This window comes from Solea solea, chromosome 10 (genome assembly GCF_958295425.1).
Source record: "Solea solea chromosome 10, fSolSol10.1, whole genome shotgun sequence".
NCBI classification, from domain to species: domain Eukaryota; kingdom Metazoa; phylum Chordata; class Actinopteri; order Pleuronectiformes; family Soleidae; genus Solea; species Solea solea.
In genome coordinates, this window is record NC_081143.1 from 28,159,703 (window position 1) to 28,185,034 (window position 25,332).

The 25,332-nt window shown below is 44.0% G+C and overlaps 3 protein-coding genes across 3 annotated transcripts; 1 reads left to right on the plus strand and 2 right to left on the minus strand.

Annotated features, from left to right (window-relative positions):
• Window positions 1-200: 200 nt before the first annotated feature.
• tbce (tubulin folding cofactor E) lies at window positions 201-6,266 on the minus strand. The gene is made up of 17 exons (XM_058640791.1): window positions 6,149-6,266; window positions 5,921-6,057; window positions 4,688-4,772; window positions 4,401-4,556; window positions 4,239-4,324; window positions 4,039-4,138; window positions 3,844-3,946; window positions 3,556-3,632; window positions 3,379-3,471; window positions 3,226-3,290; window positions 2,922-2,986; window positions 1,992-2,144; window positions 1,779-1,917; window positions 1,520-1,588; window positions 1,381-1,440; window positions 1,196-1,287; window positions 201-459 (listed from the first exon to the last, which is right to left on the minus strand). The coding sequence occupies exons 2-17, from the start codon at window positions 6,033-6,035 to the stop codon at window positions 364-366; spliced, it is 1,554 nt and encodes a 517-aa protein (XP_058496774.1). The 5' UTR covers window positions 6,036-6,057; window positions 6,149-6,266; the 3' UTR covers window positions 201-363.
• Window positions 6,267-6,431: 165 nt separating this feature from the next.
• Window positions 6,432-10,035, plus strand: rbm34 (RNA binding motif protein 34). The gene is made up of 11 exons (XM_058640799.1): window positions 6,432-6,593; window positions 7,309-7,474; window positions 7,568-7,680; window positions 7,764-7,989; window positions 8,224-8,283; window positions 8,376-8,419; window positions 8,510-8,593; window positions 8,679-8,742; window positions 8,830-8,872; window positions 8,977-9,095; window positions 9,408-10,035. The coding sequence occupies exons 1-11, from the start codon at window positions 6,559-6,561 to the stop codon at window positions 9,855-9,857; spliced, it is 1,404 nt and encodes a 467-aa protein (XP_058496782.1). The 5' UTR covers window positions 6,432-6,558; the 3' UTR covers window positions 9,858-10,035.
• Window positions 10,036-10,334: 299 nt separating this feature from the next.
• Window positions 10,335-14,469, minus strand: tomm20b (translocase of outer mitochondrial membrane 20b). Its single transcript, XM_058640848.1, has 5 exons — window positions 14,234-14,469; window positions 13,421-13,467; window positions 13,051-13,132; window positions 12,802-12,944; window positions 10,335-10,764 (listed from the first exon to the last, which is right to left on the minus strand). Exons 1-5 carry the CDS (start codon window positions 14,355-14,357, stop codon window positions 10,720-10,722), a joined length of 441 nt encoding a protein of 146 aa, XP_058496831.1. The 5' UTR covers window positions 14,358-14,469; the 3' UTR covers window positions 10,335-10,719.
• Window positions 14,470-25,332: the final 10,863 nt, after the last annotated feature.

The window sequence follows — 25,332 nt, forward strand, 5'->3', positions numbered from 1 at the left end:
TTGTCTCATTTTGGACGACATACTAAACTATGACATTTTTGTCAATTTTTGGACGACATACTAAACTATCACTTTTTTGTCAATATTTGGACGACATATTAAACTTTGGCTGTTGTTTTTAACAAAATACATTTATTTTTGCACAACTGAGTAAACAAAAACTAAAGTGACCTCAGAAAAATAAGCACATGAAAACTGAGTTGAGGGCATAACGCCACCTGCTGGCAGCTTTAATAAAGCACTGTAATATTACATTTTCTTACATTTTGTAATAATAACTGCAACTGATCACATTATTGTTTTAACATGGTTTTGAAGGACCAACATGACAGGACTGAGTACAGGTCCTGGTTCTGGTCCGGGTCAGGACCAGCGCACCAGGACTTGGTCTCCGTCCTCTATGGAGTAAAAAAAAAGAGTCTTCAGGTCGTTGTCTATTTCAAACTCTGTCTCTGCCTTCTGTAAAAAACAACAACAAACATCAACATAGCATAGTATCATGTGTTAGCATGTTGTGTTGCATGTTAGCATGTGTTACCATGGGGGCTGCTGTAGCGCGTTAGCATGTGTTACCATGGGGCTGCTTCAGCATGTTAGTGTGTGTTACCATAAGGCTGTAGCATGTTAGTGTGTTAGCATGTGTTACCATGGGGTAGATGGTAACACACGCTGACATGTTCACACTGAGCATCATAAAAGGGCTCAAAAAAAATGACACTAACATGCCCAAAGTGTCGAAGGTTACGCACGCAACGGCGTCAGGTCTGCCCCTCTCCATCATGCAGGGAGCCAGATTTACTCTTCACCACACATGAACAGCGATGATTCACAACAAAGAATATATCATTTACAAACAGCAAGACATGTGTTTTATGAGTGGAAAAATTAAACCGAGATCCGACCCGACCCGCCTCATTTGCAGATTTTTTTGGACCGAACCCGCGGGTCCGGTCGGGTTTGTCAGGCCGGCCCGACCCATTGAGAACTCTACCATGGGGCTGCTGTAGCATGTTAGCATGTGTTACCATGGGGCTGCTGTAGCATGTTAGCATGCATTACCTTGGGGCTGCTGTAGCATGTTAGCGTGTTTTACCATGGGGCTGCTGTAGCATGTTAGCATGCATTACCATGGGGCTGCCGTAGCATGTTAGCGTGTGTTACCATGGGGCTGCTGTAGCATGTTAGCGTGTGTTACCATGGGGCTGCTGTAGCTGAGCCTCAGATCTGTGGCTGGAATCTTCAGAAGTCTGTGGAGGAAACCTTTCATCTTCTGAACGATCATGGAGGCTGGAGATTGGACAACAAACACATTAGTGACAAACTCTTGTCTCTGAATCAAAGCTCAAACTAAGTGTTCCAGTTAAGTATTTTAACATTGACCTGGAAGTTTCTTCTCGATCTGCGATCGCTCGGCATCGTCAGGAAACACAAACGTGATTTCTGACGAGGAAAAGAGAGAAGATCAGTGACGATCAGAGACTTCATGAACCAATCAGAGCGCAGAGAGCAGACAACTCACTTAACAGCTGATTCTTCAGAGTCATCGGCTGAGGCTTCTTCAGTTCTCCTTCTTCTGGAGCTCCGTACTCTGAAAACAAGACCAGATTAAACCCAGGATTAAACTCAGGATTAAACCCGGTATTAAACCCAGGATGATGAATTTATTAATCCAGGATTGAACACGGGTTACAGGTGAAAACCTGTAGCTGCCTCTAGATGTCACCACAGAGTCAGTCACCTGAACTGTGAGCTGATCATGTGACAGGGGCGGGACTTACTGTCGATGAGGCTCTGGTAGCGAGGATGTTGACAAGCGAACTCGGTGTTGCTCTGAACAGGCCCCCCCGCCTTTAGCCACTCCTCTCCAAACATCTTGAGATAGTCAAGCTCCGCCCCCCTCCGCTCCTCTGCATGAATCTGGTGGAAAATTGTGTAACAGGTCAGATGACCCCCACACATGTACACACACACGTACACACACACACACACACCTGACAGTTGTTTAAAACACTCAGTCGTCCCAGTTTCGCGATCAGAATCTGATCAGCTGTTTTACGATTTCTGTCACTGGTCGTCAGACGATTGTGACGACACGACAACTTCACCAGACCACGAAGTTTGGCCAACTCGTCCACCACACACCACTGAGAGAGAGAGAGACAGAGAGAGAATAGTTTCACTGCTTCATACTTTTATTTTGAAATATTAAAACATCGATAGATAGATAGACAGACAAATATATACTTTATTCATCTCACAGAGAAATTCACAATATCAAACATTCTAAAGTGGACCACGTGGATACATCACAGCGTCAGGAGCAGTTTTTAAGCTGGGAGAACTGACTGTGGAAAGTGCCCACCAGGAGGAAAGGAGGTGTCTCTGGCTGACGAGAAGGAACTCGAGGTACCAAGGGTACCTACAGAGGTACCCTTGGAAGGAAGATCCAGCATCTCTCCCCAACAACCGAAGGGCTGTGTAGAAGTGGTTGGCTCGTATAGGGAGATTCTAGCGGAGTGGGAGGCGGTACTGACAGTTAAAGGACTCGAAACTTCAGTCCAGGACCTGGTCCTGGCCGCCCAAAAAGGGGCCTGTAATGGCGCGAGACAGACTTGTTGATAGCAGGGATGTAGCCTCAGGGCCCCTGAAGCAGTTTACAGCACTGGACGCTTTGGTCACTACGTCATCAGAGACATCTGCCTTCACATCATCAATTCATAGATTATTCATTCATGTGCAGTGACTTTTATCAGCGGTGCTCACTCACCCCCTTACCCCCACTCACTGATAACTCCCTGCCCACTTTTGTAGATTTTCAAAATCAGGCATTGGGCGGAGTCAGGTTCAGACCAGGGGTTTAGTTCCTCTTTAAATAACACACACACACACACACACACACACACACACACACACACACTGACCTCAGAGATGTTGTTGTCGTTGACGTAGAGTTCTTTCAGATTTGGAAACATTGCAGTCTGACAACCTGGAAATATTTAACATCAACTTTAATACACTTTATACAAACTATGTGTGTGTTCCAGTGTCAGTGTGTGTGTGCGAGTGTATGTGTGTGTGTGTGTGTGTGTATGTGTGTGTCAGTGTCAGTGTGTGTGTGTGTGTGTCAGTGTGTGTGTGCGAGTGTCAGTGTGTGTGTGTGTGTGTGTGTGTGTGTGTGTGTGCGCGCGCGAGTGTCTGTGTGTGTATGTGTGTGTGTGTGTTTACCAGGAGCAGCGTCCTCAAACCTGATGATGGACAGTCCAGTGTTGGACAAGTTCAACAGCTCGAGTCTGTAAATCAAACATGTGAAGAAGAAAAGTGTCAACAAACATTCACTCATTCATTCACTGATCAGCAGAGGGCAGTAGTGAGCTGTACCTGGGCAGAGCAGAGAGACACAGGACAGTTTCCTGCTGCAGAGGATTTGACGAAATATTGAGCCTGCGGATGTTCTGGAGGACGTCGACTGGTCTGAGAGTAAACAAGAAGACACAACATCATTGTCATCATCATCAACAACAACAACATCGAGGACACAGTGGACAACAGCGTCACCTCTGCAGCTCTGTGATGTTGTTCTCCAGCACAGACAGCTCCTCCAGCTGTGGCCACATGGGGGCACACTCCAGGATCTGAGCAGAGAAGATATTTTTCATCATCATCATTGTGCACATTTCCCTGCTCTGCCCCTAGAGGTCAGTGTGGTGACTGAATGAATAAAGTGTGGTGACTGAATGAATGATGTGTGGTGACTGAATGAATGAAGTGTGGTGATAATTGTGTGGTCTGTAATTATGTATACACTATATAACTGTGTGTGTGTGTGTGTGTGTGTGTGTGCACCTGAGGCCAGGTGAGGTCACAGTCATGCAGCGTCAAAACTGTGAGTCGACAGAACGCTTGGCAGTGCAGCGAGGGGTCAGAGGTCAAACGTAGCCTGTTGAAACTAAAGAATTCAAATAAACAAACATGAGGAGATGTTTGGTGACAACACACACGCACACAGACACACACACACACAGAGACAGAGACACACACCTGAGCACCAGCTTTTCCAGTCGCTCCAGTTGTTCACAGATGTCGATCACGTCGCTCCAGCGGGAAATCAAACTGCGACTCAGGTCCAACCACTTGACGTCTGATCACGTGTGTTAAAGCGTCACTACACATAACAACAGTCGCCGTGGCAACAGCCCAGAAGAATGACATCATGACGAGTTTCACTTTTTCAAGGATACTGGGCGTCGCTTTGCGGATTTCTCCTTCAGCGCCGGCGCCGTTCACTCCGGTTTTATGAAGCAACACTGACGTACGATTCTGTAAACTGCAAACGCACGCACAAACAGGAAGTGACCCAACGTTCACAGTCAGCTGCTGCTCGGACAGGAGAAACCTCGTACCTTTGCTCCTTGACGTGCGTCCACATCACCGGGATGGGCGTGTCCTCACTCGGCTCATTCTCTGTGTTGTCATGGTAAATTTGTCGCACAGCGGTGAGGTAATCCACACCGAAGTTGACCTTCGCCGGGCGCACGAAGGAGGCGCCTGTAGAGTGTCTGCGAGAGAAACAAGGGGTTTTTTAACCTACGCTTCACTCCTGAGATTGAAGCAAGCAAGTGGGCGTGGCCTGCCTCCTGCAGCTCCACCCCCTCATCCAAGTATTCATCATGCGTGTGAAGACGATTACCTGCATGTAAAGTAGTGCACGCCGCCATGGCTGCCGTCATGTTTGCCTCTGCTGGGGTCGTCCCACTCTACACCGAGCCACAGACCTAAACACACACAAATTCAATTAATTTTATTTGTCATAATTAACATTTCCTCATCATGTCAAAAAAATAAAAAATTATTTTATAAAAGCTTGTTTTTTTTTCTTCGTCTCATGAATCAAACAAACCTGTCAGATATTTAATGATTTAAAAAGGGACAGTTCAGCTTTTTAAAGTGCTTGTCATTTCTTGCTGATAGACAGTTTAAGTTTCTGCTATATTTCTGTCACATGATCACGTCTGTTGCGACTTAACAGCCGTTTAACGTCGCTTGAGAGGAGATAGGTCCTGTTTGTTTGTATGACGCGCTGCCGGTACAGAGAAGCAAGTTTCAGGATGTTTAATGATAAACACAACAGCTACTACAGCGGTTATTTGGAAATGCACACCCAGGTAAGATGTAGCACGTGCACTGTTTGCGTATGTGTATCATAACTGAACATAAAGCGGTCAACAAAAATGACGGCTACCTGACTCTCCTCTCTCCTCCCAGTGCAGGTGATTCAGCCCCTAATTATAACCTGCTACGGTGCCCACGTGAGCCCAAACCCCACATATCACCGTGGCAACCATACCAAGCAAATCAAAGCCCAAATAATCCCCCGCAAGCAATGTGTGGCTCCTACAACGTCTTTGTCTCACTGTTAGACTTTTCCAACAGAGTTGAAGTTTGTAAACCACTCACTCTCCCACACCAAAGCCCATAGAGAAAATCAGTGATTTTACCATCACAGCACACAGGAGTTGTTGATCCACTGCTGCCTCCATCACTATGTTCAAATGTCTTATTTTGTCAATTCGGCATTTAAAAATCCTTTGTTCGGATTGATCTCAGTGACACAAAGTGACCACACGAGGCAGCAGTAGACCAGCAGCTCCTGTGTCCCCACCAGCTAAAATCACCTGTTGGAAATGTCTGTTTAACAGTGAGACGTTGAACAGACTTGTCACGTGAAACATGTGACGTAGATATCATAGAAACTGACGTAGCTTTTATTGTTTGGATAAAAAGTGTCTCTCACACCAAAGTCCATAGAGAATATTCGTGAGTTTACATCACAGCACACAGGAGTTCACTAAGGTCTCGGTGTCTCCGGCTGGTTCTCAGCAGCAGGGGGCGCTCACAGCACAGTGACATCACCGGTACTGACCTGGTGTCGGTGGCACCGGGCCCACGTACCGCACCGTCGCCCGGTCCACACCGCACAACACACGCCGGCCCACCGCGTCTGCGGGAACCTCCGGCTCCGTGAGGTCCACTCCCATCGCGGAGAGAGACAGAGTGAGCCTGAAAGACAGAGCGACACAGGTGCTGACGTCATTCAAAAGTACGTTTCCTGTTTAATGACGTCAGCTCAGTTCATACACCTGACACTCACCTGTGTGGTTTCAAGCAAGAAGAGAAAGTACGCGTTTTTCAGCCGCTGAGAAACGTTACACCCGAGTTTACGTCACCGGAAGTGACTGCTTTCATCGCCGGACTCGTTTCCGGGGTTACGTTTTCAAACCCACTAAGTTACGAAAAACAATAAACAATAAAACTAAACAAAAAAAACATTTATTTTAAATCACACACTTTAAAGTCGGACACTTTAGCTGTGTACGAAAGAATTTACGTTAAAAGATCATAGGAACTGTCGTGTCACTGGGACTGTGCTCCCCGCCGGAGTGTTAAGGCAGCTGCGCCGCTGTTTGTGTGTATGGAGAACGTGTTGAAGATTCACTGAGTCATAGAAGATGAAGTGGTGAAAACGTGAAAATAATAATCATTTGAAGAAAATCGGAAGAAATGACGACGACGAAGAAGAAGAAACTTCCACTCAGGTTTGTTTACACCGTGTTCTGTGCACCGCGATAACTGCAACGATTCAGCGATTCTTTAGCCATCGCTCAGCTAATAGTCACCGATTCAGTGACTTTAGTGTTGGTTTGTTTTTCTAAATAATCAAATCACATTTTCAGCTTCTTAAATGTGAATATTTCTAGGGTGTTTTGCTCCATAAAAACAAAGAAATCATTCAAACTCAATCATTTATTGTTTGTGGACAAAAACAAGACATTCGAGGACATCATTATTTCCAGAGTTGAATCAACATTTTCTGAACCAAACAACTGCACACTCTGTATAACCTTTACTTTCGACTCTTTGCTGTTGTAACATTGTACATTTCCCTGTTGTTGGACTAATAAAGTAATGTTAATTAATATTATATTATTATTCTCATTACTGGAGCCTGAGGCTCATCTCGTGTGGCCACTTTGTGTCACTGAGTTAAGTCTAAATGAAATATTTCAAATGCAGAATTCATTAGAATCAGACATTTAAACTTAGTGATGAGGCAGCAGTGGATCAACAACTCCTGTGTGCTGTGATGTGAAAGTCACTCATTTTTAGAGCTGAAACAATTAATCAATTACTAAATCGACAACTATTTTGACAATCGATTAATCGGTTTGAAGCTTTTTTCATGATTAAAACGAGTAACCAATTGTTTAAGCCACCTGTGGTGTGTTGACGTGTGTTTGTGTCTGTCCTCAGTGAGGCGGCGGCGGCGGCGTCCTCAGGTCAACAGTCAGCGGATTACGTGGTCGGTCAAGTGTCGGGGAGTTTGTTCCAGAAAACGTCCTCAGCCTCAGGATCGCTGTCCAATCTGTTCGGCTCCGCTGCTCCGGCGGCCGCTCTTCTCTTTCAGCCTGTACCTGAGGTAACACACACACACACACACACACACACACACACACGAGTGAGTGAGTGAGTGAGTGAGTGAGTGATGAGTCATCGTGTCGTCTCTGTTCAGACAAAGTCAGAGCTGAAAGAGCAGCAGGATGAAACTCCAGAGGTCAAAGGTCAGCCCAAGAAGAAGCAGCAGAGGGAGAAGAGGTCAGAGGCCGAGCAGAAGCTGGACAACAGGTGTGTGTGTTTGTCGTCTCTTTTGTCTGAGTTGTCGTTCGTCTCCGTCGTCTCTCGTCCTCACTGTCTTCGTCCGTCCTCAGGGAGAACGCTCTGCAGAACGCTGACGAAGATGAGCAGGACACGTCCACGAAGAAGAAGACGGCGACGGTGAGGACAAAGAGGACGGCCTCAGAGTCGGGCGTCCACAACGACACCGAGCACTGGGTGAAGAAGAGACAGAGGACAAAATCCTGCAAAGAGGAAGAGGCTGCCAAGACCAAGAGGACTGTGTTTGTGGGGAATCTGCCCACCAGCTGCACCAAGAAGGTGTGTGTGTGTGTGTGTGTGTGTGTGTGTGTGTGTGTGTGTGTGTGTGTGTGTGTGTGTGTGTGTGTGTGTGTGTGTGTGTGTGTGTGTGTGTGTGTGTGTGTGTGTGTGTGTGTGTGTGTGTGTGTGTGTGTGTGTGTGTGTGTGTGTGTGTGTGTGTGTGTGGAGTCAAAGGTAAATTCATCACTTTTATAAACTCTGAAAATCTTGTAAATCACTGTTTGTGTCGTTTAGACGCTGAGGAGTTTGTTCAGAGACAAAGGAAACATCGAGTCTATACGCTTTCGCTCTGTGGTAAACACACACACACTCATACACACACACACACTCATACACACACTCACACTCACTCATACACACACTCACACACGCGCTGTCTCCTGCAGGTCAGAGAGGATCCGTCCATGTCCCGAAAAGTCGCAGCGATCAAGTGCGTGAGCATTTTTCTTCTTATAATAATAATAATAATAATAATAATCTCGTTAATCTCTCGTGAACTCATGTTTGTTTCTATCGTCAGACGTCAGATTCATCCAAAGAAGCCGAGCGTCAACGCCTACGTGGTGTTTAAAGACGAGGGGGGCGTCGCCAATGCGCTGGAGAGGTGCGTCACCACGACGATGCGATGGATGACGAAGATGATGTTTACAAACATTCCTAAACCGCGTGGTGTTGTTTCTTTGCGACAGGAATGGTGTGGAGATCGAGAAAGACTTTGTCATCAGAGTGGACAGAGTGACGGACAGCTCGTCGGTAAGTCTCCAGTCGTTGCCGTGACGATGAAACCAAAGCACGACGTGCGCCTGACGAAGTTTTTCTCTCGCGTTCTTTTCCTTCCAGCACGACCACAAGCGCTCCGTGTTCGTGGGGAACCTGTCGTTTGGTGAGTGTCCATGCTGCGTTCAGGTTCCACAGGAAACTCCACGCTGCGTTCAGGTTCCAGGGGAAACCTCACGTTCTTCACACTGAGCTCTTGTTGTTTTTCAGAGATAAGTGAGGTCGTGTTCCGGCGACATTTTGAGCCGTGTGGGTCAGTGGAAGCGGTCCGACTGGTCCGAGACAAGAACTCTGGACTAGGGAAGGGATTTGGCTACGTCCTGTTTGAGGTACGACGTTAGTTTTTCACAATAAAATAACGGCTGCCTGCAGAGACGCAAGCAAAACCAGGTTTTAGCCTCTTAACAGAAGACTTTTTAAAGACAGTTTAAAAAGTCTACGACAGATCTATATATAAATATGATCTATAAATAATGTCATTATTCAACTATATATGTATGTGTGTGTATATATATATATATATCTATCTATGTGTGTATATATATATCTATATCTAGATATATATATATATAGATATATCTATATATATATATCTATCTATCTCCACATATACGTAAATGATTGTGTTGTGTTTGTGGCAGAACGCTGACTCGGTCATGTTGGCACTGGAGCTGGACGGCTCGGCGATGGACGGACGCTCGATCCGCGTCAAACGTTCAGTGAAGAAAGAGAAGCAGAAGAAAACTAACAGTGAGCGAGGCTCCGCCCACGGCCCCATGAGGGGGGCGGGGCGGGGTAGAGGCTCCGCCCATGGCCCCATGAGGGGGGCAGGGCGGGGCAGAGGAGCGATGGCTACGCCCGGCAGAGGCTCTGCCCATGGCCCCATGAGGGGGACGGGGCGGGGCAGAGGAGTGACGGCTCCACCCGGCCGAGGCCGAGGCTTCAAGTCTCCACAGAAATTGGGCAGGAACCAGGTGTCGGCCAATGGCTCCGCCTCCTTCAGAGGACAGATGGTGGATCCAAACAAAAAGATGAAAAAGAAAGAGAGAGTGAAGAGGAAACCAAAGCCAAACAAGGCCGTTCATATCTGACCCCTGTCGTCATGACAACAGAACCAGGACCCGGTGATCGTTCACTTCTTGTTTGTCGCGTTTGTACAATGTGGAAAAAGTCAAAGAAAAACATTTGATTTTGTCGTTTTCTGTAAATTCTGAATGAATTTTCAACATAAATGAAGTTTCTTGATACCTCACTCACGATTATTTTTAATCAATATGTTGATTATTTGTCTATTCACACACACACACTTGATTCATGTATTAGTTTATAAAACATTGATCAGTGTTTGTCAAACCTGGAAATGATTTCTTTGTTTTGTGGAGCAAAGAAACCAGAAAATATTCACATTTTATGAAAAATGAAAGAAGCTTTTGAAGAGTTTGTAGATTTAAAATAATAAAAATCACAAAGACAACAATATTTTTTCATGTTTGTAAATCAAACAGCGATCACGTAGAAAAGATCGTAACAAAAACAAAGTTTGTTCTGTTTTTTTTTTTTATTTTTAACACAAACAAAAACATTTCATCACTTTTAAAAAAAGTGTTTTCAGTCGAATGAAAATAAAAAGATGACAGAACGAGAATAAATACTGAGTTACTGATGGTAGCCATGACGAAGTACACTGGTTAAGACCTGCAACAAAAGTCCAGTTTGTCAGTAGATAAAGTTCGGATTCTTCCAAACTCTGTGACGAAACGTTAATACCCAAAAAAACGGGTACGTTTAAAAACAAACAAACAAAAAAATCTAAAACACGACTGAGAAAAAAAAAAACATGACTTCCCCTCAGGACGTTTCACAGGAAGTGATGGGCGTCGGCCAGAGACAGAGGCCGAGGTGTTGGCAGGTCCACGGCGGTCCAGAAGACGAGGACGTCTCTCAGCATTCGTCTTATTCTATATCGTCCTCGCTAAGACTCTGTGCGCTAACGATACGCTGAAAACAGACGAACAAAGGTTCAGAAGATCTGGATCTGAGCGAGGAGGCGGGGCTTCTTCTGCTGCAAACACTAGCAAAGGTGCTCAGTTATGAACGTACTGTAAAGGTTCTGGATCATTTATGAAGGTACTGTAGAGGTTCTAGATCAGTTATGAAGGTACTGCAGATGTTATGGATCAGTTATGAAGGTACTGCAGAGGTTCAAGTCAAGTCAAGAGTCAAGAGATCTTTATTGTCCCCGGAGGGCAATTTGTAGTGCAGCCAGCAGCATAAGACAACAGTAAAAACCAAGTACAACAGTGACACAACATACGCTAATAATAGAAATAGCAATAAAATACATACACAGGACAACAATTAACAATAGTTATTAAAATAGATAAAACAACCAATAAAGTGCAACCATGCCATCCTGGAAGAAACAGGATTTAAAGTGACCACAGTGCTGTCAATTGTTAAGAAGGCCAATGGCCACTGGAACCCAGGTATTTTTAAATCTGTTGGTCCTGCATCTTGGCACATGAAATCTGCGTCTGGATGGGAGCAGTTTAAATTCAGGTGCCAAGGGATGGCTAGGGTCGGTCAGGACGAGTCTGGCTTTATTCAGGGCCCTAGTTTTGTACAGCAAGGAAATGTCTTTCAGTGGAGCACCAACAATTTTACTGCACACTCTGACTATGCCCTGAAGTCTGTTGCGGTTCTTCAGGTTAATTGACCCAAACCAGCAAATAAAAGCAAAAGTCAGGACAGATTCAATAAAACAAGAATAAAACATTTCCATGAATTTAGAGTCCATGTTTATGTTCCTGAGCTTGCGGAGAAAGTACATGCGCTGGTTGGCCTTTTTACACACTGCATCAATCTGATGCTCAAAGGACAGCCTGTCATCAATTACTGTCCCCAAATATTTATACTGCTGGACAGATTCTACAGCTTGGTCGTTGATCGACAGGGGGACAGTGGCTGGGCGGGACTTCCTAAAATCAATGGTCATTTCCTTCGTTTTTGACACATTGATGGTGAGAAAAGACGATTTACACCACTGGATAAAATCCTCCACTACAGGGCCGGGCACCGGGTCATCATGGCTGAGGAGGGACACGATCACTGAATCATCAGCGAACTTTACAATGTGGCGTTTCTCGTGTGAGCTTCGGCATGCATTCGTGTATAGGACGAATAAGAGAGGGGAGAGGACGCATCCCTGAGGAGAGCCGGTGGAGGAGAAGAGAACATCAGACAGAACGCCATTGGCCCTGACCCGTTGTGATCTGACAGTTAAAAAATCCATCAGCCAGTAAATAAGACTCCTGTCGATATTATAATTTAAGAGACGCTCGGCTAAAATATGGGGCTGGATACAGTTAAAGGCAGATGTAAAATCAATAAAAAGCAGACAAACAAAGCTTTTGGCCTCTTCTAAATGCGCCACAATCATATTAATAAGAGTGATTATTGCATCATCGACCCCCCTCCCTGCCCGGTACGCAAACTGGAGAGGGTCCAAGTTTGCCTGCACAGTGTTCATGAGCTCGTCTTTCACAATCCTCTCAAAAGACTTCATTACCAAGGAGGTAAGAGCAACGGGTCTAAAGTCATTCAGTGTCTTTGTGCATTTATTTTTGGGCACGGGGACAATAATTGAGTCCTTCCACAGGCGGGGGACACTGTGAGTCTGGAGTGACCAGGAGAAAATAAAGCTGAAGATCTGTTATGAAGGTACTGCAGAGGTTCTAGATCTGTTATGAAGGTACTGCAGATGTTCTGGATCAGTTATGAAGGTACTGCAGATGTTATGGATCAGTTATGAAGGTACTGCAGAGGTTCTAGATCTGTTATGAAGGTACTGCAGAGATTCTAGATCTGTTATGAAGGTACTGCAGAGATTCTAGATCTGTTATGAAGGTACTGCAGATGTTCTGGATCAGTTATGAAGGTACTGCAGATGTTCTGGATCAGTTGTGATGGTACTGTAGAGGTTCTAGATCAGTTGTGGAGATGTTTGTGGCTCTGAAGCCTGAGAGAGAGACCTACCTGGCTGATGCTGGGCAGTTTGGTGAGCAGCATCTGGAAGACGGGAGGAGGCAGCGTCTGCTGGAGCACCTGCAGCAGCTGCTGAGGTTGACCACACACGGCGATGGCATTGGTCAGGTGATCCACACCTTTCTCATAGTCTCCTGCAGAGGATGTAGAGAGTTTTGATTTGTACCAGCAACAAATCAATAAACCAAATGAAGTTAGCTGCAAAAACAGAAACTGGGTGTGGCCACATGGAGGCGTTACCTTGAGCCAGAAGCTCCTCCCCCAGCTGGATCTCCTCCAGGAAGAACTTCTGCACCGCCTCAGCGTCCTTCAGGTCTGGAAGCTGTGGAAGAATCAACATTTGTCCTCAAACACTAACATCTTTCAAAGTTCATTCTGTTACCACCAGACACAAAACCTGGTCCCAGGCAGGTTTCTGAGAGCGGAAAGTGTGTTTGACAGTGAAGTCTGAGTCAGTTCTTTAAGCTCCAAAACATGACGGAGTGAACTGATGTCATGACAACAAAACCAGAACCTCACTGTAAACAACAACAACAACAAGCTCGTGTATCAATCAATAAGCTGCTAAACTTTATGATATCTCTAAGTGAGGAAATCTGAGTCCGCTCACCTTTGCCAGTCCTGCGCTCTTGTTCGCTGCCTTTTGTTTATTCCGTCCTGAAACACAAGAGTCCACTTTAGACCAGAACCTGAAAAACTAGCTCAAACAACAAGAGTGACATGTCATTGATGTTGGAAGGTTTCAAACAATAAAATCACACTGATGAGGTCTAAAAATAAAATAACTTTGATTTAAAAGGACAATTCCAGGTTTTATAAAGTCAGACGAATGTACAAAGAAACATCAGCAATATTATCAAGAAAGTTAACTAGTTTTGGAAAGAAACGCTGCAACAAAAACAATGTTAAAATGAAAAAATCATGAAACTAAACTAATAATAAATAATAAATCATGAGTATTCAAGACAATCACAAGAAATATGAATGGTTTTCGACATTTGCTCTTTAACGGACCAAAGATAAACTCGATTAATCAAGCAAATACTCGATGTGTTTGGTCCTTGGTTTTGCTCCTGCTACCAAAACGGTGACAGACACCTTACACTTTTATCATGTACAAGCCGAATTGTCCCGAAGACACTGTGGTCACGTGTTAAATAATACACATTGCTCTATGATGTGCATTCATTGAATGTTTCGTTAAACAACTTGTAAATGTAGGTTTTCTGAATGTGGTTCGGCCTCAGGGCTTTAATTAACCATGGCGGATTGAACCGGAACTACAGACTGTGAAGAGGTTCATAAGAAGAACAGACCGAGACCGAAACCGAACCGAACCGAGTCGTTTGGTTTCGTATCGTATCGTATAGTATCGGAACTGCTAGCCCTGGTGAAGGTGAAGAGGAGGAGGTCAAACACTCACGCTCTCGCAGTCTGTTCTTGAAGTTCGGGTCACTCCTTCGTTTCCTGTCGAAATAAATGCAGTAACCCACGAACAGCGCCCCGCACACTCCCGCAGCTATCGCGCTCGTCCTCCCGCCCATCATCACTGCCGGTGCCCGCTCGGTGTGCGGAGGATTTACGGTTTTTCTGTGTTTTTTCTCCGGTGGTTATTTTACCGTCAGGGAGCAGGCGGAGCGGCTCAAGACAGGAAGGACCCGCGAGGACCCCGTCGTTTGACAGCCGTTACCCCATAGCTGTTTATTCAACGCCTGACTGAAAAAATATGACGAATAAAAATATTTGTGACGGTTTTTAAGCCATGAAAATAACAATAATAACGACTCTTAAACCTCTGTAGTGCCGGAAAAATCAATTAATTGTTTTATTGAGCTTTTACATCAAACTCCGTAAAAAAAACTCTTACGAATATTATTTTTTTCCCTAAACAAACGCTGATTAAATATCGTGATGAAATATTTAAACACGATCACATAAAAGGATTCACAGGAGTCTGATACAGTTTTCACAACAATTCAGGCGAATAAGAAAAAACAAAAAAGACCGACAGAAAAATATGACTTTGAACTGTAGAGGGCAGCATTCCACCTCTGAGTGTGCAGCCTGCCGGAAATGATTACAAGAAAATAAAGCAGTAAATAAGTGGAATTTACTGTATTTTGAGTTTAACTGTAAATAACTAACCGTAGAGAGAGTTTATAAGAATTTGTGTCCATGAAGGACACAAATACAAGAGGTCAAATCACAGTCTCTGAGGGTTGTTTGTCTGCTGTGACCAGCAGAGGGCAGCATAACACCAAACATGAGAACGTGAAGGTCTCTCAGTTCATGCATGAAGCTCGACTGAAGCTCAGAGCTACGAGATCCGGAAACCAGGAGAAATTCTCAAGTGTGAGAAGACGTCAGCTGATCCTTCCTGTGGAGAACCTGGAGGACAGGACGTGAGCATGGAGCCTGAAGAACCTCTGGAGATGTTCTGTGAGATGGAGCAGACCATGGTGTCGCAAGGCTCATGAGTTTGATCTTCTGACGATAAAGGATGATCTTGAGTGTTCTGCAAAGATTTATAATAAAGTGAAAAATACAATACAAAATGCCCTCATCCAATCAATAAAAAATAATTTAGTTAATATTTCAACACTAAGATGACACGGGATTAGATAGTGTGGACCTATTAGACAAAAAGTGTAACAATAAGTTCCTGAGACAATACTTATGTAATACCATGTACCCTTATATTGCAAGAAGCTCATTTATTCTCAAAGACGGCATAAATCTGAAATTTCAGTTATCAGAATAACATTTTTGAAGTTTTCCATTCCCCCAAAATATGAGGAAGTCCACTTCAAAACTCTAAATGACATTTATCCTTCCAACGACTTCATTAGAAAGAGATTTAATCTGCAGGTGAAAAACTGTTACTTACGTAAAACAAATATAGAAACGACAAAGCATTTATTTTATGATCGTGAAACAGTTCAAACTGTATGGAAATCTCTATATGATTTGCTGTCCTCAATAAACATTGATTTCTTGTCATTTTAAAATATTCAAGTTGGTGTGCTCCTAAAAAAAAAGTATCAATTATTGATTAATAACCTGATTATAATAACAAAGTATTATATAAACAAGTGCAGATATGATAAAGAAGAAGAAGAAGAAGAAGAGGAGGACGGAGGCTGAATGATCCAGAAGAGACGGGAGGTCAGTGAAGCCGAGCGTCCACTTCCTGTGTCATTTTACGTGCTGATGGAACAGTTTGAGTGTTTTTGTTGATCTAAGTCTTTAATAAATGTCTTTATTTATCATCATCACACAAACAAACACTGTGTCCTGAGGCATTATGGGTACAGCTGGCTAAAGACAGTGACTCCAGTGTGCCAGCAGGGGTAGCTGTTGATCCAGCACAGCAATATGCACACACACACACACACACACACACACACAAAGCGTCTGCATCCTGTCTGACTGTGATAACTTGATATTCAGAAGCCTGATGGTGTTCACATTCAAACAGTCAGCAGCTCATATGACAATATGAATGAACACCACGCAACACTGGAATGTGCTCACACACACACACACACACACACACACACACACACACACTGAATGGTTTGATTCACAGTGAGCAGGAAACATGGCCGTTAGAGGAGACACCAAGAAAATCTTGATTTTATCCACTTTAACAAAAGACTTGTGTAATAAACTCAACGTCAGTTTAAGTCTCATGATCACGTCTTTATCTCACTGTTAGACAGACTTTTCCAACAGGAAACTGAAGTTTGTAAACCACTCCCACACCAAACCTCACAGAGAAAACCAGTGATTTTAGCATCACACACACAGGAGTTGTTGATCCACTGCTGCCTCCATCACTAAGTTCAAATATCTTATCTTTCCAATTCGGCTTTTGAAAGCCTACATTCACTTTAACTTCAGTGACACAAACTGACCACACGAGGCAGCAGTAGACCAGCGGCGCCTGTGTCCCCGCCAGCTAAAATCACTGATTTTCTCTATGAGGTTTGGTGTGAGACAGTGAGTGATTTACAAAAGTCTAACAGTGAGATCAAGACAATCAAAGGTGATTTCCAGCCTGTTTTCACTGAGTTCTCTCGACAGTAGCCGATAAAAACACACTTTTAAATCCTGGACTGTCCCTTTAAGACGAGGAATAAGAAGCTGAGAAATATTGAAAAATAAATGAATTACGTGACATATTGTTTCTTAGATAAGAAACAGCAACATAAAGCATAAGTGACTGATTGATCAGACTGAATCAGACCTGAGAGTCGATCAGCTTCAATGATCACTCAGACCTGACGAGTTAAAGCTGATTTAAAGCTGATCTGTCTCAAGCAGCTTAAAGGGTCAGAGGTCACTGGGTCATGTGGAAGAAGACTCCAGTCACGGAGGGAGTTTAAGGAAAATGCTGAGCTTTTCTTTTCCTGGGAAATTGATGGTGATGTTGTTCCAGGTCTGTGTGAGACAGGAAGTAGAAGCGACAAACCTTCCCAGGAACAGGAAGTGTAAGAAAGCTACAATTTCCCAGCGATATAAATACCTGAGGATTTTCACAAAGAAACTAAATATCACAAACATTCATGACCCTCAATAGTTTGGTTTAAAAATGAATTTAACAAATATTTAGTTAAATGCAAACGAGTATATAAAGAAATATTTATTTATTTATTTAAAATTGTTGTCAAAGTCAGAATTCTGAGGGAAAAGTTGAAATTCTGAGAAAAAAAGTTGGTATTCTGAGAGAAAAGTTGAAATTCTGAGAAAAAAGTTGGAATTCTGAGAAAAAAGTTGGAATTCTGAGAGAAAAGTTGGAATTCTGAGATTAAAGTCAGAATTCTGACATTTCAAAATTCTGAGAGAAAAGTCGGAATTCAGAGAAAAAGTCGGAATTCTGAATGAAAAATTGCAATTCTGAGAAAAAGTTGAAATCTTTGGAAAAAAAATAAGAATTCTGAGAAAAAAGTCAGAATTCTGAAATTAAAGTTGGAATTCTAAGAAAACTGTTTTCAGACTTTTCATTCATGCTGTTTTCTTTCTTACAAAATCAGATTAGATCAGATTAGAACGACACTGCGGTGAAAAATGAGAGGATGAATGTGTGAACTGATGATTATAAACTGCTCCTTCTCACTTGTCTTCAGTAGGTGACTTTAGCGCCACCTACTGCTCATGTCTGTTTGAGTGTATTCTTTCAAAGTTTGCTTCACATATGTAACAGATTTGAACAGAAACCAGATTCCAGTGTGGTTTTTATGAGGAGACCAGATTCCAGACTGTAGTGGACTTCAGCACTGCTGCTTTTTCTGTTTGTGCTGAGAGTGGAAAAGATGAAGCTGCTCACACACACACACACACACACAGGGATGAGACGTGGGGGAGGAGCGGAGGTCTGATGGTTCTTTCAGACTGACCCCAGACTCTCCAGCTCCACGTGTGCCAAGTGTAATTCTTGGACCAGGTTTTGGTCTGTGGAGGTTTATGAAAGAATGAGAAGCAGAAAAATACGGGAGTCTGATTTCTGCATGGAGCGCTGGCTGCAGACAGGAAGTCCTAGGACCAGGTCCAGACAGCAGTCTAGTGGGTGTGAGCGGAACCACGACTCACTTCACATTTACAACCCTCACCACGTGACTTCTTTACATGATACTGCAAACAAAGTCAAAGGGAAACTGCGGGAAGGACCCAGGACCGGACCAGGACTTCAAGGACCATACCGGGACTTGGATAAGGGGAATCTTATCCATCGTGTACTGAACGTTCCACACATCTGACTCTGATCCACGACTTCCTGTTGACAGAGTCAGACGAGTCTTTCAAAACAAAACAAGAGTCGGTGACGTCCTCGTTCACTACGTTCACATGTGAACCACAGGAGGAGGAGGAGGAGGAGGAGGAGCAGCAGCAGGAGGAGACATGTATCCTCCCCCTCCCTCTGTGACCTCAGCTGTTTTTATCTCCACTCTCTGATCCAGGTGTTGAACCCTTTCATTTCATCCTCCCACCAACACACATGAAATCACAGGAAACACAAAAACCCACTCCTGATCTGTGGAGGACAACAGTTAAAGCTGCTGTAGGTAACACCAGTGTTGGGGAGTAACGACGTTACGTCATTTATTACAGAATGTACGTAATTGTAATCTGCTACGTTACAGTTTTGCTTTTGGAAATTTCCATGACAATTTGAGTTACATTTTAAAAATCACAGCAAATTTTTTCCTATCAACATCCTCCTAAAGCCGACACTTGTGATTGGCTCTCTCTGGTCATGTGACATTCTGCTGCTACACTCAGTCGACTTGTTAACTGTACGACAGTCAGCAGCAACGATGTCAGATAAAAAAAACACTTCACACAGACAGAAGATAACAAACATTTGTGCCGGCAGTGAAGGTGTCGACGTGGAACCTATGGACACATCTAAAGCTACGTAGCTTATTAGCCTATTAGCCTAGAGCTGTAACTGCAAGCACTCACATACAATAACATGGGGAAGTCTTTTCATGCCTCGCAGGTTAAATGATGATGACAAAGCTTTAGTTTACAAGTGTGTACAATGAAGTCAGATGTAGCCTAACCATTAGTCTCAAACATGACATAGATTTTCCAAATATGACCTTGCAGCGCCACCTTGTGGTGCAATCTTTATTAGTTTAGTGAGATTTTGAAAAGGTTAGACTCATAATGTTGTTAAACTTAAAAGAACATTGACTTTACATTGAAGTTATCTTCCCAACACTTGGTAACATTTGTGGTGAGTGATGGATAATTCAGGTTTAAATGTCTTCGTTTGTCACTTCAGTGTAATTAGTGACACAACGTGACCACACGAGGCAGCAGAGGACCAGCAGTGAGGTTTGGTGTGGGAGAGTGAGCGCTTTACAAACTGCAGTTTAAAGACGTGATCATGTGGCCTAGATGTTGTAGTCTGGTGTTAGCATGCTAGCGTAGCATGAAAAAGATGCAGGAAGCTAAAGGTGCTGTGTGTTAGCATTAGCTTACTCTGCTGCTGGTGTCCTTCTCCAGTGACGGTGATGATGATGATGATGATGATGAACAGGGTTCACCAGCCACAAATGCAGGGGCAGGAAATTAGCAGGTGAGGAGAAACAGGAAGTGTGAGAATGACATCACAAGAAAAACAGGAAATACAAAACTGTGTGTGTGTGTGTGTGTGTTTTCTGACCAGTTGTCATCATGGAGACCAAAACCTGGTCCTAATGAGGCAGAACCTAATTTCTGGGGAACTGGTTTAGTTTAGTTTACTAACATTGGAATTGTGGTTATGGTTAACATTAGTTTTAGTCATTAACTGGTTAGGGTTATGGTTAGTGATGAGACGTCGATGCAGAGACTGATTCACTGTTTTACACACACGCACACACACAGACACACACCTGTGTCCCGACTCTGAGGACACAGCTGGCTGAGGACACCCCCCGTCCTTCAACAGTCCTCACGTATGAGTTCCTCTGCTCGCTCCAGCAACTGTCGCCATAGTAACTAACTTGGATCACACCCAATCATGAGACGGATGTGGCGCCTGAAGAGGGGGTGGGGGTAAGGGGGGTGAGGGTGAGTGGGAGGTGCCGTCTGAGAGGTGAGGAGGACGAATCACAAGCGGAGACGCTGCTCTCATTCAGAGGTCAGGAGATAAGACGGGCGCCACCTCCTCACACACTGACCTTTGACCTGCACCGCCCCCTAACCAAAGTTCACTCGGGGGTGACTGAGCCGTGAAGTGATCTGTGAGCGCCCCCTACTGCTGAGAATCTGTTGCAATCTGCTGTCTCACCATGAGGTGTCACCAATTGTTACATTCTGGACCTTTAATGTAAAGCAGGTAACTAAAGCCTGGGTAAGTAACCTTTGGTAACCTGGTTAAAAAAACATGGCCCTATCTTAGCTGCTAGTGTTGTGACACAGGAGTTAGCATCGCTGCCAAAACCGAAGCAAATGAAGATGAAATTAATGTTTATTAAAGCAATTTAAACATAGTTATCTTAGCAGTTGATCCAGGAGAGAATTTAGCTTAGCATTTTCCCCAGGATGATAGTTAGCTTGGCATTATCTCCATAAGAGTAGCGGGCATTATAGCATTTTCCTCGTAGAGTATTTTGCTTAGCATTAAGCTCCAGTAAAGCAGTTAAGCATTAGCATTTGTTCCACGAGACCTGTTCAATTAGCATTTTCCACGGGGACAATAGGTAGCTTAGCATTAACTCCAGGGTAGTAATTATCTTAGTATTTTTTCAAGGAGAATATTTAGCTTAGCTTTTGCTCCAGAAGAATAGTTAGCTCAGCATTTCTCTGTTTTCTGGACAGAAGACAGATGACAGAAGACAGAAGACAGAAGACAGATCACAGAAGACAGAAGACAAAGGACAGAAGATAGATGACCGAGGACAGAGGACAGAAAACAGAAGACAAAGGACAGAAAATAGATGACCGAGGACAGAGGACAGAGGACAGAGGACAGGGGACAGAGGACAGAAGACAGATGACAGAGGACAGAAGACAGATGACAGATGACAGATGACAGAAGACAGAGGACAGGGGACAGAGGACAGGGGACAGAAGCTGCAGCAGCCGGAGCTCGTAAAGCTCCCTCAGCGCCGACATCACCGTTAAACTCTCCGTCGCTCCCCAACGCCGCAGAGCTGCAGCGACACCACTACACTCAGATTTATGAGCTTGTTTCAGTTTGATGAACAGCAGGACAGAGGACGGACGGAGGACAGAGGACGCCACAAACTCCACTCACCACCAACAGCAGCACCCGTCTGTCTGTCTGTCTGTCTGTCCTGCTCCAAATATCAGCTTTCACTGTTGATAAGCGGACACATGGGCGGGCATTTTGTCTTCACCATGATTTAAATGTGACGTCATTTGTTTAGAAAACATAGAAACAGTTCACCAGCACACAGGACACAGGACACGCTGGTCCTCTGCTGCCTTGTGTGGTCACTATGTGCCACTGAAGTCAATCTGAACTCATGATTTCAAACACATTTGAACAATAACTCCTGTGTGTGTGATGTTAAAATCACAGATTTTCTCTATGGGGTTTGGTGCGAGAGAGTGACTTTAGTTCAGTAGCTAAAATCTGTTTTCACTGAACCTGAGCCTCTGTGTGTGAGGCTGGTTCTCAGCAGTAGGGGGCAGCACAACCACACTGTTTTAAAGTTTTGTTGGTAAATTGAAGGACAAAGGATCATTTTAGGGAAATATCATATTCACAAAGCCACATTTAGTAACTCTAAACCTTCTTTTATTGCTTTTGTAAGGAAACTGAACAGTACAGTAAAAGCTGCTAAAACTATTCAATTATGCTTGTGTTTATTTGAAACTCCCCCTGGCTCTGATCTTAACCAATGTGTCTATATGTATTAATGACTCTATTTGCATGTTGTTACTGTTTTCTATCATAAAGATTCAATAAAGATTTTATAAAAATAATAACACATGCACGCACATGCAGGAAGTGTCAAAGGGCGGGAAAACACAGAGGTCCTTTCTCAATACTCAAGTATGAAAGGATGTACTTGCGTACTTGAGAAGTACGCCTGGAGTACATACTTGTCAAGTACGGGAGTACAGATAGGAAGTATGGATATTGAGAAACAGCCAGAGACACCAAAGTGATTCTCACGTCCTGTGAGTAAGAGAACGATGTCAGCACACACAAATTAACATTATGTTGAGGCTCCGCCCACTCATGACTCACTCATTGTCACCGTAGTTACGCCTGGTGTCCACACACAGTTTTACTCTGAAATGTTGAAATGTTTTAATGTGGACTTTTATTTTGAAAACTACAAGGATGTGTTTTGGAGTGGACGGATACAAACTCACTTCAAAAGACTTTTATTTTGAAAACAGTTTTACAGATGACAACATTGATCGTTAAAACACCTGCGATCACACTCTGACCTCATGATGACCTCACAGTGACCGCACGATGATCTCATGATGACCTCACAGTGACCTCAGAGTGACCTCACAGTGACCTCCGTCCTGGTCCTGGTCCTCCAACATCACCCGAGCTAAACTGAGCAACTCGTAACAGAAGGCGGAGCTGAGAGAGGGTCATGGCGGTGCTGGCCCCGCCCCCACAGGTCTAAATATAAGTGGGTCACAGCTGGTTCACTTGAAAGCGTCTCTGATGACCCCGACATGGACACACGTGAAGATCCGGTTTCATGATCCAAGCTTTACACACTGCTGTGTGTGTGTGTGTGTGTGTGTGTGTGTGTGTGTGTAAACACAACAACACAAACAATGTCCATACATGACTGTGCTGAGAGCGCCCCCTGCTGCTGAGAACCAGTCTCACACATAGAGGTTCAGGCTCAGTGAAAACAGATTTTAGCCACTTAGCCAAAGTCACTCTCCCACACCAAACCCCATAGAGATTTTAACATCACACACACACAGGAGCTGTTGATCCACTGCTGCCTCCATCACTAAGTTTAAATGTCTGATTTTGTCTATGGGCTTTGGTGTGGGAGAGTGAGTGGTTTACAAACTTCAGTTTCCTGTTGGAAAAGTCTGTTTAACCGTGAGATAAAGACGTGATCATGTGACATAGATATCGTAGAAACTTAAAGTGACGTACATTTTATGACGTAAGTCTTTAGTTAAAATGATTTAAAACCAGTTTTTATCTGTTTTCTCGAGGATTAGAACATCGTCATTAAACTGTCAGAGGCTGAACTTCACCAAAGGAGGTGAGACAGTATAAATAACATCAGTGATACCTGACTCTGTCTGTGTGTGTGTGTGTGTGTGTATGTGTGTGTGTGTGTGTGTGCGTGTGAGAGAGAGAGAGAGAGAGAGAGCAGCTTTTTCTGGAAACATAAAGTTATAATTAAAACAAACATCTGATGCCAAACCAGTGAAACCTAAACCCCAGTGACCTTAACACACACACACACACACACACACACACACACACACTAATTTCTAGCTTTTAGCAAAATAAAAGCACCTCATATTTTATGTTCTTATCTTGTTGAATTGATTATTTGTTTACTCAACAGCTGATTTACTGTCTCACTCTTTAGCTGGAACGTGTCTTACTCTTTTTTCTGGTATATGTCTCACTCTTTTTCTCGAACGTGTCTCACTCTTTTTTCTGGAATTTGTGTCTCACTCTTTGGCTAGAACATGTCTCACCCTTTGTCTCGAACATGTCTCAATCTTTTCTGGAGCATGTGTCTCACTCTTTGGATGGAACATGTCTCACTCGGTGTCTTGAACGTGTCTCACTCTTCATCTCACTCTTTTCTGGAACGTGTGTCTCACTTTTTGGATGGAACATGTCTCAATCTGTGTCTTGAACGTGTCTCACTCTTCATCTCACTCTTTTCTGGAACGTGTGTCTCACTCTTTGGATGGAACGTGTCTCACTCTTCGCCTCAATCTTTTTTCTGGAATGTGTGTCTCACTCTTTGGATGGAACATGTCTCAATCTGTGTCTTGAACGTGTTTCACTCTTTGTCTCACTCTTTTCTGGAACGTGTGTCTCACTCTTTGGATGGAACGTGTCTCACTCTTCGTCTCAATCTTTTTTCTGGAATGTGTGTCTCACTCTTTGGATGGAACATGTCTCACTCTTTGGATGGAACATGTCTCAATCTGTGTCTTGAACGTGTTTCACTCTTTGTCTCACTCTTTTCTGGAACGTGTGTCTCACTCTTTGGATGGAACATGTCTCACTCTTTGGATGGAACATGTCTCACTCTGTGTGTTGAACGTGTCTCACTCTCTTCGTGGATGAGGACACGTTGCTGTGACGTCAGCAGCTTCCTGCTGTGTGTGCTGTCCTCACCTTTGACCTTTGGACCACAGCTGCAGCTTTTAATAGTGAGCGCACAGACGTGCTGCTTATTCTGGGCTCTTTAAATGGTTCAGGCTTTTCTGCAGTGTGGTACGTGGAGGACGTGCTGACACGTGCTGAAAATTCTAATTGCAGATTTTTAATAACAGAATCAAATCTGCATCAGTATAAGTCTGCGATATCTACGTCACATGATCACGTCTTTATCTCACTGTTAGACAGATGTTTGTAAACCACTCACTCTCACACACCAAAGCCCAGAGAGAAATTCAGTGATTTTTTTTGTTATTTATTTTTTGTTTTCTCTCCTCCTCCTCCTCCTCCTTCTCCTCCTGTGTCACTCGCTCCTCTGTTTTCTTGGCAGAGTGCCCAGTATCAAACCCCTCCACCCGCCCAACCACCGCGGCCACCATCATCTAAACATATCCAGCTTCTGGCCTGAGGGAGAACTTTCCATGAGACTGTGACACCAGAGACTTTTGTCCACGACCACAAAAACCTTATCCTCAGTCCACGACCACAACCCGGAGGGAGGAGGGAGGAGGGAGGAGGGGGAGGGGCTGTGCTCTTTATGAATCATGAACCAGATGTTCACCGCTAACATCGACATCAGTGCATCGCTGCCTTCCACAGGCTGTGACACTGTCGGAATCCTGGCCCCGCCCACGTGACCACATAACATCACTGTGACA

Bases quoted from the DNA above. Each gene is read 5' to 3' on its own strand.
- tbce (XM_058640791.1), bottom strand. From the start codon at position 6,035: ATGGGAGTGGACCTCACGGAGCCGGAGGTTCCCGCAGACGCGGTGGGC. The intron at 3,633-3,843 runs GTGCACACACAC...TTCTCTGCTCAG, and splicing joins GTGACCTCACCTGGCCTCAG to ATCCTGGAGTGTGCCCCCAT. The intron at 3,291-3,378 runs GTACAGCTCACT...TTTGATTTACAG, and splicing joins TGTCTCTCTGCTCTGCCCAG to ACTCGAGCTGTTGAACTTGT.
- rbm34 (XM_058640799.1), top strand. From the start codon at position 6,559: ATGACGACGACGAAGAAGAAGAAACTTCCACTCAG. The intron at 7,990-8,223 runs GTGTGTGTGTGT...TGTGTCGTTTAG, and splicing joins CCACCAGCTGCACCAAGAAG to ACGCTGAGGAGTTTGTTCAG. The intron at 8,420-8,509 runs GTGCGTGAGCAT...TTCTATCGTCAG, and splicing joins CGAAAAGTCGCAGCGATCAA to ACGTCAGATTCATCCAAAGA.
- tomm20b (XM_058640848.1), bottom strand. From the start codon at position 14,357: ATGATGGGCGGGAGGACGAGCGCGATAGCTGCGGGAGTGTGCGGGGCG. The intron at 13,133-13,420 runs GTGAGCGGACTC...ATTCTTCCACAG, and splicing joins AGAGCGCAGGACTGGCAAAG to CTTCCAGACCTGAAGGACGC. The intron at 12,945-13,050 runs GTAACGCCTCCA...CATCCTCTGCAG, and splicing joins GGAGGAGCTTCTGGCTCAAG to GAGACTATGAGAAAGGTGTG.